Source organism: Macrobrachium rosenbergii, chromosome 50, assembly GCF_040412425.1.
Source record: "Macrobrachium rosenbergii isolate ZJJX-2024 chromosome 50, ASM4041242v1, whole genome shotgun sequence".
NCBI lineage: Eukaryota > Metazoa > Arthropoda > Malacostraca > Decapoda > Palaemonidae > Macrobrachium > Macrobrachium rosenbergii.
Genome location: NC_089790.1, coordinates 18,206,082 through 18,224,439, shown reverse-complemented (window position 1 = coordinate 18,224,439; position 18,358 = coordinate 18,206,082). Strand labels below are relative to the sequence as shown.

At 37.9% G+C, this 18,358-nt stretch overlaps 1 protein-coding gene across 2 annotated transcripts in view; it reads right to left on the bottom strand.

The window, feature by feature from the left end:
- ds (dachsous cadherin-related 1) overlaps window positions 1–18,358 on the bottom strand; it is a 362,092-nt gene that overhangs the window by 279,589 nt on the left and 64,145 nt on the right. For both annotated transcript variants that reach the window (XM_067094074.1, XM_067094073.1), the window contains one exon: window positions 1,395–3,902. In XM_067094074.1, coding sequence (XP_066950175.1) covers window positions 1,395–3,395 — 2,001 coding nt within the window. In that variant the 5' untranslated portion in view covers window positions 3,396–3,902. The remainder of the gene's footprint in view (window positions 1–1,394; window positions 3,903–18,358) is intronic.

The window sequence follows — 18,358 nt, the reverse complement described above, 5'->3', positions numbered from 1 at the left end:
GGCCATATAGTCTTAGCAAACAGTTCATTTGAATAGCAACCTTTTTCATTCGTGTCCCCCAAACACACACACACACTCACACATATATACACATACACACACACACACACACACACACACACACACATATATATATATATATATATATATATATATATATATATATATATATATATATATATTTAAAATTCATTATTGTCTACAGAAAGACGTAAAACATTAATGAAAAATGATACTACCAAATTCTTCAAATTTATTTCAAATAAAATATTGAAGTACTGAATAGGTAGGTATAAGAGTGTCTGTGGAATGTTGAACACTTTACGGTAAGCCCCGGGAATGTGATGAATTACCCACGACAAAATTAGATATTCTTTAAAAAAAAATCAAGTAAAGAATTACTCTTCTTGGTGCCCTCAATGAAGATTCAATCGTATTATTATAACCTAAGTTAACATATAGGCGAGGCTCGTGTAATTTCATCTTTCCTTCTAGTTTTGCTATGACCCTCTTCATACTAGTGTAGTATTTACGACGTCTTCCAAACAATTTAAGTACTAACAACATATCAATACAAGAGTTATTACCAGGCAACCTTTAGATACTAGTTCACAACACTACATGAAAATGTCTTCATAATAACAACAACAATAGTATGGATAATGCATCATAAAAAAAGTCTCATTCTGAAATATATCTAAGTGACAGTTATTCTTTGAGAGAGAGAGAGAGAGAGAGAGAGAGAGAGAGAGAGAGAGAGAGAGAGAGAGAGGAAAGTCTCGTTCTGAAATATAACTGAATGACTGATATTCTTTTAGAGAAAGAGAGAGACAGAGAGAGAGAGAGAGAGTCTTATTCTGAAATATATCTGAGTGAATTATATTCTTTTACAGAGAGAGAGAGAGAGAGAGAGAGAGAGAGAGAGAGAGAGAGAGAGAGAGAGAGAGTCTCATTCTGAAATATGAAATATATGAGTGACTGATATTCTTTTAGAGAGAGAGAGAGAGAGAGAGAGAGAGAGAGAGAGAGAGAGAGAGAGAGAGAGAGAGAGAGAGAGAGAAAAAGTCTCATCCTGAAATATAAGAGAGAGAGAGAGAGAGAGAGAGAGAGAGAGAGAGAGAGAGAGAGAGAGAGAGAGAGAGAGAGAGAGAGAGAGAGAGGAAAGTCTCATCTTGAAATATATCTAAGTGATTGATATTCTTTTAGAGAGAGAGAGGAAAGTCTCACTCTGAAATATATCTGAGTGACTGATATTCTTTTAGAGAGAGAGAGAGAGAGAGAGAGAGAGAGAGAGAGAGAGAGAGAGAGAGAGAGAGAGTCTCATTCTGAAATATATCTGAGTGACTGCTATTCTTTTAGAGAGAGAGAGAGGGAGAGAGAAATTTGTCTTTTACCTTTAGTATGCAGTTGGCGACGGCTTCCGACTCCTGGACGGAGACGTTGTAGAAGCTCTGGTCGAATATGGGCTCGTTGTCGTTGACGTCGCGAATCGTGACCCTGACGGTGGTGGAGGAGGAGAGTGCCGGCGAGCCGGAGTCCGTGGCTATGACCGTGATCTGTGGCACCGGTTCCGTTTCGCAGTCCACGTGCGTCCGTGTCGTGATCAAACCCGTCCGAGCGTCTATTTGGAACCAGTCCGAGTGAGTCTCTGGCGTGTCTCGTATCGAGTACGTTATGACCGAGTTGTTGCCTTCGTCCCGATCCAGAGCTGACAGCTGGTAGACTGACGTCCCTGGATCGGCCACTTCCAGTACGTTGGCGTGGTAAACTGTCTGGTCGAATTCGGGGGCGTTGTCGTTCATGTCCGTCACTTGTAGGTCGAATTTCCGGGAGGCGTGCAGGGGCGGGTTCCCTTGGTCGGTGGCGAAGACTATCAGGGTGTAGTTGGGCTTCACTTCGCGATCGAGCGGCCGGGACACCACCATCAGGTAAATGATGCTGTCCTGGGTCGTCAGGTTGAAGTGGCCGTCCCCACCTTCGAGGGTTACGCTGACGTTCGCATACTCTTCCTTGGAATCAGGGTCGTTGACGGAGATGCGGGCGACGAACTCGCCTGGCTGGGCATCTTCGGAGATCTTGGGCGTGGCGTCGTCGGAGAGGAAGATCAGGTTGATGGTGGGCTGGTTGTCGTTGACGTCGATGACGCGGATGGACACGAAGGCAGTGGTCTCCAGGGGCTGCTTGCCGTTGTCCCTAGCGACGACGACCAGCTCGTGGATTCCCTTGGTCTCGAAGTCCAGAGGCCGGTTGACCGAGATCACGCCCGATTTGGGGTCGATCTGGAACATGTTTTCACGGTCGCTTTGCCGCCGGTTTATGGAATAAGTAATTTTGCCGTTGTCCCCGGCGTCTGTATCCGTGGCCAAGACTTGCAAGACTGACGTGCCGATTGTGGCATTTTCGGGCACCGTGGCAAAGTAACGACTCTGGTTGAATATGGGCTGATTGTCGTTCACGTCCTGGATGGTTATGTTGACAGTCATGGAACCCTTGCGGGGCGGGGTGCCACCGTCCCAGGCCCCTATCAAGAGAGAGTAGAAGGCAGTCGTTTCCCTGTCTAGAAACCCATTGATCTGCAGATCTAGGTACAAGACGTTGTCTCTCTCGCGGTGCGACGACAGCCGGAAGGCGCTGTCGAAGTTGCCAGAGATGATTTCGTAACGCTGGGTGTTGAAGATGCCCAAATCCTTGTCTTTAGCAGGTGCCAAATTCCGTTTGACGTCCCGAGGAGTATTTTCGGGGAAGTCGATGTTCATGACGGGCGCGGGAAACGTCGGAGCGTTGTCGTTTTCGTCCTTGACGTTGATGACGACTCTGATCCCCTCGCCGTTTTGGTGTATTGCCTGAAGGGAATACTGGGACCTGAGCTCTCGGTCGAGCAACACCTTCGTTTTTATCTCGCCCGTATCTTCGTCTATATTTAGATCCTCGTCCACTTTACTTCCAGTCACTGGCACTATTAGATAGGGCGGCTGGGGAGGCGAGGGCTGCCCAGGATTACTGTCCCCGATGCGACCGACGATCGTACCTATGGGCACGCCCTCGGACACTTCGAACTCCCGCACGTACTCCCCTGACGCGGGAGAGAGAAATAAAGTTATTACTAGAGATAACATGGCCGCCCACGCGTGAGTCCTCACAGGGCCTCTAACAACGACTGTTCTTCTTGGCACTCTTCTGGAATCCCTCGAATCATTGGCACTGACGGTTTCTCTCGCCACTACTGCACTCGAACCAACGCCCTTGGCAGTGACCGCGGGTGGCCTAGCCATCACGTCCCCCCAGCGACTTCCCCAGCAGGATCGGCAACTGCTGCAGGGAGGCGTCGTGGGGGCGGAGGGGCTGACGGGGTGGTGTGCCTCCCCCAACCCCCCAAAGTGACACTTTTCACACATAATGCTGGACCAACATCATCAACATCACTACTACAGCTTTCACGCTCACTTAACGAACCTCAAAAAAGAAATCACGCTTTCTTTAGGACACGGCACTCCTTCACACTAAGGCACTCGACGCCGACAAACAAGACACCGTTAAGCACTCTCTTTTTCTTAAGGATTACACGCTTCGACTTTTCGATTTTCTCTTGGACGTCCCACCGAAAACTTAATAAGCAATCGAGACTCCACTTGGCCCAGCACCCGAATACTTTCCCGTCATTTAGCACTTTTCCTCCTCTCCTCTCCTCTCCTATCCTATCCTACGCTTCAAGAGACGTCGTCGCTGAGCCTGAGCCGGCAGGGTAGCGCCCGGACCCCTGCGGCACTCCCACTGGCACTGGTGCAGGGAAGACTCCCTTGGATGAAGACTTATGCACCTTCGAGTGGAGGATGCTCTGATTCAGGGATCACCACCACACTACCTCTTACACCCAAGGTAACATGGCTGCGCCACCCTCACTCCTGGAATTAGAAGAAAAGATAAAGGTCAATGTTGATTAGAATTAATCTACATACATATTTTTGCATGAACACAAAATGAAATAGAACAATACACACTTTTACAAATAACTGCAACTATAGCCCCTGCAAAAATGACCAAGCATATTGGCACTATCCACGTTTCTAGGGTTCCATATCTCCTAGACCCTTCTCTCTGTCTCTCCGAGTATATATCAGGTCAATAAAGAGGCTGATGAACGTAAAGGCACCAGGAGTTGATGGAAGTACCGGTGAATAGCTTTTGCCCAGTGGTGAAAGTGTCTGGATGAAGTATGTGTAAAGTATGTCTTGACGAGGGATAAGTTGATGAGAGACAGTTGAGGGGAATAAGTGTTACCTCGTTTGTGTGTTAAGGTAATAAAGGTGGCTGTAAGAATTATATGAATGTACCATTACTTGACTACTATAAGGGAAGAGGTGTGAGGGTGGGATTCTGATTCAGAAAGACAACACAGCAATTGAAAGGAAGAGAACGATGTGTGTTTAGGCAAGGAGGAGCCCGCAGGGATTAAGTGTTTATCATAAAAAAGTAAGTTTAAAACTAAACAGGAGATGGTGTGCACGTAAAAAAAAGTAACTGAAGTTAACTGAGATGCAAGGTGAAAGGTCACAAGTTTTTATGGTATTTAAGGAAATTTGTTGAAAACTATAAAGTCAGAATAAGTTGTTGGGCTAGTGGTGGTGGGACGAGAAAAGAGAAAGCGTAGTGTAGATGCTGAATGCCAATACAAAAAAGCGTTACAGCCGTTTACATGGACAGTTTACATTACATATGTGGGGCAAAAAGGACTGAAATGATGAAGCAAAGTTTTCTGGTATGTTTTGACGGCCATTTGGAGAGGATCTGGAATATAGTGCTGAATGCAATGTCAAGATACATTAAAAGTTTAGAAATGCGAAAAAGCGAAGAACTTCAGAGTCTGAAGCAAAGGTTTTATGCCTTCTTGATTATGGAATGTCTTTATAGATAAAATAAGAAAAGACATCAGATGCAGAAGTGAACTCGTGGGATAGGGAAAATGGACATGGATGGAATAAGGAAAGGCTGACATCTGCAGATGATACGGTGCAGATTAGGTAAAGTGAAGAGAAACTACAGAAACTATTAAAAGGGTTTAAAATTTTTGAACACGAAAATTTAAAGGGAACATGAGCCCAAGAAAATGGATAAAAGGAAGTTAATATGGCTGGCAGAAGAACGGAAATGGTTGGTTTATATCGTTATTAAGAAGTAAATGTAACAGATGACAGTAGATGAGAGAAAAGGGAGATAACCAAACTGGTACAGTAAAGGTGGCAGGGTATATGCAATGCAAAAGATTTGGAAGAAAAGATGAGTGTCTAAAGATGCCAACGTTAGACTCTACGAAAGTATTGTTGGAATAGCTAATCTTAATGGTAGTTAAGTGTAGATGCTAAATATCAATGAAAGATAAAAGGTCGAAGCTGCTGAGCTGAAGTGTTTACATTACAGCTGTGGGATGAAAAGGATTGAAAGTGAGAAACTGAGAACAGAATGGTCTGATATGGTCATTACGCAGTACGAATTATATTGCATTTCGTGACGTCTCCGTACTGAAAAGACTTCTGAAAATGTAAAGGGAAATTATAATACTTTTATTTCAAAGGTTAAACGAACTTTCAGCTGTTCTAAGAAAACTTTCCCCTGAACTGGTTTTATTGTTCTGTCGTCCTTTTTTTAGCTTCTATATGTTGTACATTTCCTTTATCATTTTCGGCTGTCCCCTCCCTAATCATTCCCTTTTCTGCTAACTCTTTACCTTCCAACCCAAGCCCTCCCCTCCCCTCCTCCCCATCTTCCTCGCTTTACAGAAGTCCCCATGGGGCAATTAGGAACAAAGGGTATTCCTGAAGGTTTATCATGTAAACCTAGTCCCAATTATCTCTCCCAGACAAGTCTCCTTACCGCAGCGCGATGTCTTTTCTCCCAAGAGTGCTGTCAGGGGGCACAGCCGTGCCTCTCGAGAAAATGACTCCGAATTACAGGGACATGGGTACCTGCCTTGGAAATTAATCGCTTGCATTACAACCTAGACACTTACAGTAGTCGCTGAGGTCTGTTTCCGTCATGTAGACGGACGCACCCTGACACTAATATTGAGTATTGGTAAGAGCCGAGAGTTCCTCTCTCTCTCTCTCTCTCTCTCTCTCTCTCTCTCTCTCTCTCTCTCTCTCTCTCTCTCTCTCTCTCTTCTTATTATCAATCTAATAGGTGTTGAAGACGCTGAAATGGCATGTACAAGTAATTAGCATTTGTAAGTTGCAATGCTAGAAGAAGGAATAAAACAAGAGGAAAGATACGTACGGTATCTTTATTAATACGACAAAGCTTACAGCACTTGCTATAATGTCTGGATGCCGAGTACCTATCTGAAATTCTGAAAAAAGCAATCCCGTATGCGTACCGTGATTCGACTCGAACAGGATACGCAAGAACCAGCCGCTAGGCGGACCAGTAATTTACAATCCGTTCATCTTTCCCATTCATTTGGTTCCTCAAACCGAAATTTTAATTGGGGTGGTCGAGACGGTGCCTCTATATAATTCTACGGTTAATTATGGCGTTTGAAAGGTTGCTCATTAATATAGGGATAAAGAAAAGGAAGAAGGTGTTCGCCTACAAGCCGACGACGGCTTTAGACCTTAAAGAGGCTTCTTCTAATACCGCAGGGAAAGGGCACTGGATGGATGGGTGGGTGGGTAGTGGTGGTGGGTGGAGGGGGAGGGGGAGGGGAGAGCCTGAAGAAATTGTTATATAGTCTGGAAATTTTTTCAAATGTATATTTTTTTATGTTGTGGTATTATTATTATTATTATTATTATTATTATTACATGTAACTTGCATACGACATAGGAAGGGCAGTGAGCGTGGGGTTCTAAAGAAATGATTATTATTATTATTATTATTATTATTATTATTATTATTATATTAAACTTTAATACGACAGAGGAAAGGCAGTGGGGGTGTAAGTTCTGAAGAAATTACCATTTAGTATTAAATTTCATAAATACAATTTTTTTCAAACTGTGGCATTATTATTATTATTATTATTATTATTATTATTATTATTATTATTATTATTATTATTATTATTATTAAAATTTGACTTAATTTCTGTCATTAGCGTCAATATTTAAATTCAATGCCGTTGATTCATGTTGGGAAATAACCCAAGTTTTCCTTTTCAGTGACTACAAGTACAAGCAGATAACCTCCATGGCTGTTTTCCCACAATGGACCACGAAATGATGAAAATACTGATCCCACTCAAACCGTAATGTAAGGGATCGGGTTTTAATCACTAAACCCGCGAACACTTTTGCCCAAATGAATTATTCCCGAATACGTGCGCAACATTATCTGATCTGTCGGCCGTGTTTAATCATACTCATGATTTCGTCATAATTATGATGACCCGTGATTAGCATTCATCCATTAGATGATTTATGCCCGAAAGAGGCGAGCTTTCGGTAGCTGTGCTTTTACAGGACGGCTACCGAGCGATTTGCACGTGACCTACGAGTAATGGATTAGTTATGAATAAGTGTCATTTTCCTGTTGTTCGTTTATAGAGTTGAATGTGGCATTGTGACCGATCCTGACTCTGTGTTTAGATAGTTTTAACCCTCTAAATGGTCCTCGTGTAGTTTTAGATTCCTACAAATAGCTAGTTTTCCACTTGCTGGATAAACCAAATTAATACTTCTGGCATAGGGTTCATGAGTAATTCTGCGTCTTTGCGATATATGATTCTCTCTGTGGTTCTATCGCCGTTTTAATCACAGGCAACACACACACACACACACACACACACGCACGCACACACACGAGGCTATCAAGAGCAGTGCTAAAAGAAATAACTGAATAAGAAGCAGAGATTCAGCTACTTGACGGTGGCACTGAGCGAATCACGGTGGAACTGGGCCTAAGAGCTTTGTCCTTTGTTCTAGCTGAGAGCTTTTGACTCAACGCCTATCACAAAAAATGGTGTATGCACATCCTCCTTAGATATGAAGATCATATTCAATTGCAAGGACGGATAAACCACACAAAAATCTATAGCAGGTTCTCAAAGCAGTGGTACAATTGGCATCAGACGGTAGCAGGTAGCTTCAAAAAGACATTTTTTTGCAAGAATACGATGTGTTACTTCCAAAACACCGTACTACGCAAAATACCAGCGGTCTGTGAGATTCAGCTTCAGAATTGTGAAACATCATGAAGACGGCCCAAGGGATATGGGATGAAGAAATCGGAAGAAAGTGTATATAGAAAGTATTAAATGGGAAGAAAGTGTTCTTGGAAGCACTGAAACAACTCCAGTTTTCCTAATCCATTTTGACAAGCCTGGCTCTGGGAAAGGAAGCAGGCCAGTGGTTCTTAATTTTTTTATTACCACGCCCCCTCTAAGAGTTGGTCCTTCCCTCCACGGCACCCTTGCATCTGTGAGTAAAATTCCCTCCCAGATTTAAAGGAATATGGAAAAAAAAGAGAAAGAGAAGGGGTGTTTTTATTCTTTTGGGCATGAATTAGTGGGATACTTAACACTGCTTCTTAGCGACTCTTGTTAAGAGAATAACGAATTTAATTGGAGAATTTCTAATTTTTTCCTTAGGCTCCCGTCCCCCCTGGAAATTGCTGGCGCCCCCCCAGGTCGAGAACCACTGAAGTAGGCCCATGCTGTTTCTTGCAAGTACTGGGAATTTCAGTTAACCTACCCAGCTGATTTACAACATCCATACCTTCAGGAACGTCACTGTTTTTAGGGAGGGCACTGTAAAATGCTAACTTTCTTGGCAAGCCTATTCCAAAGACGAATTTCCTTTTTTTTTTTTTTTGTCAAATGTCAGTTATCTCCTATTTTGTTACTTGTTCCATTCACATTTATTATGTCTATACTAGTTACTCAGCAAACACAAGAATTTTTTTGGTAATTTGCAATTTTGTTTATGCTAACTTAGTCCTTCATTTAACAGGAAACGTCTATTATCACCTCTTCTTTTGCAATTAAAGGCTTCAATTTTCTGATGAACCTATCTCGGTCTACCTAGATCGGTTTTTATGATATATATATATATATATATATATATATATATATATATATATATATATATATATATATATATATATATATATATATATATATGTGTGTGTGTGTGTGTGTGTGTGTGTGTTTGTTTGTGTGTATGTATATATATATACTGCATATACATATACATATACTATGTATGTGTATATAAATATACACACTGTACGTATATATCTATCTATCCGTCTATCTATATACAAATGTACATACATACATACATATATATATATATATATATATATATATATATATATATATATATATATATATATATATATATGTATAAATTTATATTACAGAAGACCTGTGAACCTTCCATTACTCGTACCTACCTCAGGCTAGCGGCCAAACTGGTCAAGTTTTCCTTTCCTACACCAGATATTACACATATGGCAACGAGGATGATTATTCTTACAGTCTAAATATGTGAATAATTAATGTCATATTGGCATAGCTTATATAATTATAGGCAATTTTCCTTTCATCAGAATGAATTCGGGAAGAATCTGTTCATACAAATGCTCATAAATAAGACGTACAATAGAAATACACTCTCAATTACATTTCAACTGTGTAATTAAAATCCTGTAACATTTCCTTCAACGTAAAAGTCTTAGCAAAAGCTATAAATATTTACATTAATTAAAAACAGATATAAATTATGAAAAATTTGCCCTTCAATCCCAAAGGTCCTAAAAAAGTAATACAGCCGCGCGGTCGCAAGACACCTCCTTGCCGGACACCTCTCTCCCATACCGAGCGCGGGCGGGCCTTTACCTCAACTTCACCTCCCCCTCCCCTCCGTCCGTCCCACCGAGGCGGTCCATCCCCCGCCCCCGCCCCAAACGCGTACGAGACTGGTCCCCCAGCGGGGAACCCAACTCCCGTGTTTACCGAAACCCGCTGGAATGTCACAGTCTTCTCCCTTTTCCCATTCAACAGGTTTTCTCGACGAACGATAAAAACTGACGATGCGATAAAATATGACGGTGCACTGTGTCAATAATGCCTCTGCAATGACGGGAAGAGTTTTCAATTGCATTCATCGATGCGAAACTGATGGTTCAATATCCGGCCTTGGTGGTGGGACGTACCCCCTCCCTTCTTATTTCGTAGGACTTTCACTATCCTGTACCTTCTTTATTCATTATTTCTTTTTTTTTTTTGCTTATTCGTATTCTGTTCTGTGGAAGACTGGTTTGCAACTTAAGACTGTTTTCCAAGTTAATAGCCTTCCTTTGGCATGTTCCGAATGAATGCTTGTACTATTACTACTATAATAACGATAATTGTTTGTGACATATAAAAATTCATAATCGGACATGAGGTGGTCACAAATGCTTACAAGTACTATGTACTGAAGAAAGTACTATGCTCTGGCTGCTAGTAAATTTTAAAATATTTCCCTCGAATAAATATACAGACATATATATATATATATATATATATATAGAGAGAGAGAGAGAGAGAGATATATAGATATATAGATAGAGAGAGAGAGAGAGAGAGAGACCTAAACAAATTGACCTTGATTGACGATAATTCCAAAGCTATGCTGCATTTCCCCACGATCATTAAGAAACATAAAGTCGTGACCTCTCTCTCTCTCTCTCTCTCTCTGCGTCGTCCCACGGCCGACTGACAGCTGATATGATGGCTTTATATCCGCAGTGTGTCGTTGCTACCTTGGCAATAATCAACAATACGAGAGATCGTATGTCAGAACCTGTTACCGAGTGGTGGAATCCCTCCAGGTCCCTCTTTCTGTTCTCCTCCAGCTCGTCATTAACTTGGAATAATAATAATAATAATAATAATAATAATAATAATAATAATAATAATAATAATAATAATAATAATAATAATAATGAAGTAATTTAATTTTATATGACAAGCAATATACAATGTGTAATTAGATACACACTGTTGTCATATGAAATTAAATTACATGATTATTATTATTATTATTATTATTATTATTATTATTATTATTATTATATTAAATTATTATTATTATCATATCTATAAATGTATATATATATAAATTATATTATATATATATATATATATATATATATATATATATATATATATATATATATATATATATATATATATGTATATATTTATATATACACCCGTATATATATATATATATACATATATATATATATAACATATAATATATTTATATATATATATATATATATATATATATATATATATATATATATATATATATATATATATATATATATATATATATATATATTTGGTATCATTATAAAGCTGAATAGTTTTCATTTATAGCAGTAAGTTTAGGAAGAAAAATTTAAAAATAAAAGACAAGAATTACAAGTTACTGTTAACTGATAACAATAACTTCTATACTTTTCAGTAAACATATATTCGCTCCAAAAAAATAAAAGTAAACATTATGACCTTTAACACAATGAAAACTTTGATAAACTGCCTCTCAAATGATGTATAGCATTATTCATTATACTATCTTTTGTGCAGCAAAGTACACTACAGTCATTGTCGAGTAGATGGGTACAATGATATGCATACATTAAAAATTTGTTTTCTTGCGTTAGAATTCTTGAAGTCATGACAATGAATTCTTTTTACCGTTACCGGATTTTTATCTATAAACAAAGTCGTTTTTTTATCTGTGAACAAGTCTTTTCTATAAAGTAATTTTTATGTATAAAGAGAGGTAGTTGTGATCTATAAAAAGGTAATTTTGGCCTATAAACAAGTAACTTTTATCTATAAATAAGCAAGCACGAGATGTGCACTAGGTGTTTGATATAAGAGCGATACAACAGCAGTTTTAGTCAAAATATTGCCGTTAATTTGGCAATAATGACAGTCATGATAAAATAAAACGCCTTTCTGAGTGTAAATCATAATACCTTGTTAAAAATACACTTAAATCTCAAGTGTATTTCTAACAATTAGCCAAGATTCACACTCAAGAAAAAATTCTTAATTTATCATCTTGAAAGAACGGGATTGTTCTTTATATTCTTAGATAATAATAATAATAATAATAATAATAATAATAATAATAATAATAATAATAATAATAATAATAATAATATATGAAAGGAGCAGACCCTCTGTACTTTGTAAGCATGTTTTCTTTTGAACAAAATAATAATAATAATAATAATATAATAATAATAATAATAATAATAATAATAATAATAATAATAATAATAATAATAATAATAATAATAATAATGGCCAAGACAAAACTCAGTGAGTGGGATGCTAATTACCTTTGTCCTGGATATCCAAATTTCAATCATACTACAATGCTATATACTTAGGAAGCAGCACTGTCTATTACGTCAGTATTCTTTCTCTCTCTCTCTCTCTCTCTCTTCTCTCTCTCTCTCTCTCTCTCTCTCTTGCCCGACTACGACCCACTGAAGACGCCAGCGGTTCGCCACGAGGACCCATTAGAGAGAGAGAGAGAGAGAGAGAGAGAGAGAGAGAGAGAGAGAAGACTTAGAGAGAGACTAACAGCGTTGAAACGAAAAGAAGGGATTAATTGCTCTCCTAAACGCCTTGTCTGTGTAAAAAAAAAAAAAAAAAAAAATAGGCAGGTTCTATCCTTCGGATCTGCAAATTCTTCCCTTCGGACACCTCCTGTCGAACCTTCTCCAATTCCCGCCCTTAGCGAAGTTCACGCCCAATGGCACAGAGCCCATTCGAAAGAGGTACGTAATAAAAAGTAAGCATAAAACTTTTTATTATAATTTGGCGATGGCCTAGTATGCAGTGGTATTGTGAGACTGAATTAACGGCACCATTACAAAACTTTTAGGAGGACGTTTGTTTCATGCAAACAATGATCTCCCGAAGCTGCCTTTGGGAGTAGGGTACTGGTGGGACCCACCCTGCATCCCCAACCCCTCCCCACCTACTAAATCCCCCCCTCCCCTCACCCAGCTCCTCCCTAAAGGCTTCATTCCTCCCTCTCACTCGTCGTTTGCTACCTATTATCATCACTTCTAGACCTGCACTACATGAAGCTGGAGTTCCTCTACAACAATGAAGGAGGAGGCGCTCTTCAGCAAGCAAGGCACACTCACAAACATACACACACATACAGATTATATATAAACACAAACACACACACACACACACACACACACACACATACATATATATATATATATATATATATATATATATATATATATATATATATATATATATATATACATATATACATACATACATATAGAGGAGAGTGACAGGTTTGGTGCAAAGGTGGATCTGAGACAAGAGTAAATTAATATCTTTATGGATGGAATGACGTAAAAAAATGAGAAAGAACATTAGGCTTTAATATATCCTATGTGCACATTATGGGATAAGAAAATGGGTCATTAATGGAATGTGGATTGCCTAAGAGAACGATACAGTACTGACCGGAGCTAGTCGAGAGATACTGCAGAAACCAGTGAAAGATTTTGAAAGTGTCTGCAAGAGAAGTATGAGAGTAAATGTAAGCATGAGTGAGGTTACCATGGTAAACTGGAAACCGAGATCTGAACCAGTGTCTGCTGAGTTTCAAACACAGCTTTGCCAACCCAACTACAGGAGAAAAACTTTTCTGTACTTATATAGAAAGCTCTCTAGCACGCCAATACTGATGACATTATAATGACTTTGTCGCGTGATATATACGAATGCTGTGACTGACAATTTACCGAGAGAATTGAACTTCAGCTCTCGAGTTCAGTCACCACTACTTGATTGTCAATTACAGTAATCGTATGTCACGTGAAAGTTAATGTAATGTCCCCTAAAGCCAACTTTCATACATCTCTTCTGTTCTGTATATGTTCCATTCAACCCAACAAAACTTTTATACGTTGTTTCTTTGACACTTTGCAACATAAACAGGGTACAGGCCTGCGAATCCTAACCTTCTAGGTTATCTGGCTGTCTCCAAATCATCTGGGTAAAACTGAGTGGCGGGAGAGAGAGTTGAGAGTCAAGTGTATTTTTCCACGAATGAATGGAGAAGCCATATTAATTTAGATATATATAAAAACACACCAGGTTACTAGTCTTGGAGAACTATTGCACAGAAAAGGCATCGGTAAGCAGAAGTATTCTTACATAAAAACAATTAAGTATTATAAAAATATAACAGCATAATCAAGCATAGTTTATCTACATACCAAAATAGACAGAAAAAATATTTATCATGGACCCTGGATGCGATAACACCAAAGATATACAACAAAAGGGCTAAATTTTAGATTGAAAATTCACTCAAGGTGAATAAACATTAGGAAAATGACTTTCTTTTAGTTATCACTAAAAGTTTAAGGAGACCGAAATCGTTCCTGACCAGTCATTTTTTATGTTGCTTCCGTAATCATTTCTTATTGTTAATATTCTTAATGGTCAACGTTTTCCTGATTTCTTGTTTTCAACATCTGTACAAATCTTTATTAAAGAAAGTCACTTTTAATAATAATAATAATAATAAATTTCCGGAGGAAGTCCATTTAGAACTATATCAGCGCCACGAACGAAATATTGGTATTGAAAATGATGAACATAAAAATTATAACAATAACAAAACAAACATCAGAATCACACAACAACTTCCAAGCTTAATAAGTGGTCTATGCATTCCCTAGAACAAAGTTGACCTCAATGTTAAGGTTTTTTACGAGAAGGGGCTATTTCGAAGCAGACAAACTGAGCAGAAAATCATTTCTAATAAACATCAACTTTGAAATAGGTAGAGTAACTTCAAAGCAAGCTATTAGGAACGTCGATCAAACTATGAGTTAACCATATGACAGAGAAAAAAAATCGTAAAAAATATGAGATGAGCCATACGACAGAGAAAAAAAATCGTAAAATAATATGAGTGAGATGAGCCATACGACAGAGAAAAAAAATCGTAGAAAAATATGAGTGAGATGAGCCACACGACAGAGAAATAAATCGTAGAAAAATATGAGTGAGATGAGCCATACGACAGAGAAAAAAAATCGTAGAAATATATGAGTGAAATGAGCCACACGACAGAGAAAAAAATCGTAAAATAATGAAATGAGCCATATGAGAAAAATCGTGAAAAATATGAGTGAGATGAGCCACACGACAGAGAAATAAATCGTAGAAAATATGAGTGAGATGAGCCATACGACAGAGAAAAAAATCGAGAAATATATGAGTGAAATGAGCCACAACAGAGAAATAAATCGTAGAAAAATATGAGTGAGATGAGCCATACGACAGAGAAAAAATGTAGAAATATATGAAAATGAGCCACACGACAGAGAAATAAATCGTAGAAAAATATGAGTGAGATGAGCCATACGACAGAGAAAAAAAATCGTAGAAATATATGAGTGAGATGAGCCATACGAAAGAGAAAAAAATCGTAGAAAAATATGAGTGAGATGAGCCATACGACAGGGAAAAAAATCGTAGAAAAATATGAGTGAGACGAGCCATACGACAGAGAAAAAAAAATCCTACAAAAATATTAGTGAGATGATCCTAACGACAGAGAAAAAAATCGTAAAAAACATGAGTGAGATGAGGGGAATCTGGGTATATAACTAACCCAGGAACATTCCTCTTATGGCAAAGTATCAGTAGCACTGAAAACATTAAAACATATATAATATTAACATTTTCATTGCTAAATCAATATATACAGATGCACTGTAAAATCTTACAGGCATCTGTAAGAACATTCAAATAGAAATTTTATGGCCTGTTCTGTATTACACGAATTCGTCACCCCTGATAACGAAAAGGCTGCAAAAATCAACAAGGGCGTATTTTATAATTAAACGGGAATATTACCAATATCAATTCCTCTACAATCACTCCAGAGAATCGGCTACCTGCCATGTCCAGGCCTCGTCCCAGGGAGAAGAAGAAGAAGAAGAAGAAGAAGAAGAAGAAGAAGAAGAAGAAGAAGTGGGTTAGCAGGCAATAAATTACTGAGTGTGCCCTATCCACACACACAGGAAGCACGAGATTATGCAAGGAAATCCCACAATTATGCAACCGAAAGCTTTAATCATGCAACGAAGGATTGAATTACGTAATCTAAGGCTTTAATCAAGCAATAAATGCTTGAATTATGCAACCCAAAAGCTTTTATCAGGCAAATGACGTATACGTTAAGCTAAATGAAGTTTTTTTTATCAGCTAACTTATGTTTAATTTATGCTAAAGTGGGATCTTTATCATACTATGATAAAAAAAAATGAAAATGAGCTCTGTGAGCGAGAAAACGCGAAAGCTCTTTAAAAAATTTCTGAGCACAGGCAAGAATAACTGAAGAGTGTATACGTAAATGAAAAGGGTACTCAAAAGCCAACAATTAATAATAATTAAATAAAAAGATATATAAAAGTTAAAGGAATGTAAAACTTTTTTTACCCTAAAGGATGATAAAAATAAGCAAAATAAGATTCCGAATTGCGTTATTACATAGGACTTTGGAGTCGGTCATTACTCAAAGAATATACCACCGATTAAAGAAAATTAAAAGCTGACCAGTCTGTCTCTTAATTACCACATAGCCAGAATGAATTCAAAACAAGTCACGATCCAGAACAGATGGAGATGACCATTTGCGGAATGAAAGGCATTCATATATGATATCACTTGTATGCCAATTGACACAGGAATAAAAATTTTAGTCAGCCTAGTGTAGGCTACGCACGCCTACAAAATCATACACAATGTCATTTTAGGTGTAAAGAATGATAGGGATTCTTAGAAGTTTCAGAATACATCAGCAATAGTACGCAAGACAGGTAGGCTAATTTGGCTACGAACTCGGAGTGTTAAATTAGTGAAGCATTATGAATATAATTTCGGTGCTTCCTGTTTATAATAAGTAAAAACTGCGCCGAAGTTTCTTCTGCGTACAATGCTGCATGAAACTCTCAGCCACGGCCCATAAAACTCTCAGCACGGCCCATGATACTTTCAGCCACGGCCTGATGGTGGCCTGTGTTATTGGCACCTATAGAGGTGCCATACGCACGATTATGGCTAAATTTAACCTTAAATAAAATCAAAACTACTGAGGCTAGAGGGTTGCAATTTGGTATGTTTGAAGATTGGAGGGTGGATGATCAACATACCAATTTGCAGCCCTCTAGCCTCAGTAGTTTTAAAGGTCTGAGGGTGGACAGACAAATAGCCATCTCAGTGGTTTTCTTCTACAGAAAACTAAAACGGATTGGAGATTCACAAGTCGTTCTGAAGTCCAGGATTTCATCTGACGCAAGAATTCCAAAAGGTATTCTACTCTATTTTGTGAAAGTTTGCTGAGCAAGGCCATGGCCCTTCGGCTCAATCTGTAGGAATGTGTACTCAATAATAATAATAATAATAATAATAATAATAATAATAATCGCCTTGAACTCCGCGTTATGCAAAGGGTCTCTGTGTGAAATTCAGCCACTCATTCATTTCTTGCACTTTGTCTTTCACAAATCTCCACTCATACCTTAGCCTCCCTTCTCATATTTCTCATCCTGGTAAGTCATAGTCTTCCAATTTGTTCTCGTTATTCTCCCAGGGGTTGGACGACGGACATGTCCAAGCCATCTCCATTTACCTTTCAGCTGTGGGCGCCAGTTCAGCGGCTCATAAAGAGTCACATGTTCTAAATCATTACTTCTTATTTGCTTATGTCCTAAATAATTACTTCTTATTTGTTTATGTTCTAAACAATTATTTCTTATTTGTTTATGTCCTAAATAGGACTAATTACTTCTTATTTGTTTATGTCCTAAATAATTATTTCTTATTTGTTTATGCCCTAAATGAATACTGCTTATTTGTTTATGATCTAAATAATTATTTCATATTTGTTTATGTTCTAAATAGTTATTTCTTATTTGTTTATGTTCTAAATAATTATTTCTTATTTGTTTATGTTCTAAATAATTATTCCTTATTTGTTTATATTCTAAAGAATTATTTCTTATTTGTTTGTTCTAAATAATTATTTCTTATTTGTTTATGTTCTAAATAATTATTTCTTATTTGTTTTTGTCCTAAATTATTATTTCTTATTTTTTTGTTCTAAATAATTATTTCTTATTTGTTTATGTTCTAAACAATTATTTCTTATTTGTTTATGTCCTATATAATTATTTCTTATTTGTTTATGTTCTAAATAATTATTTCTTATTTGTTTATGTTCTAAATAATTATTTCTTATTTGTTTATGTTCTAAACAATTATTTTTTATTTGTTTGTCCTAAACAATTACTTCTCGTT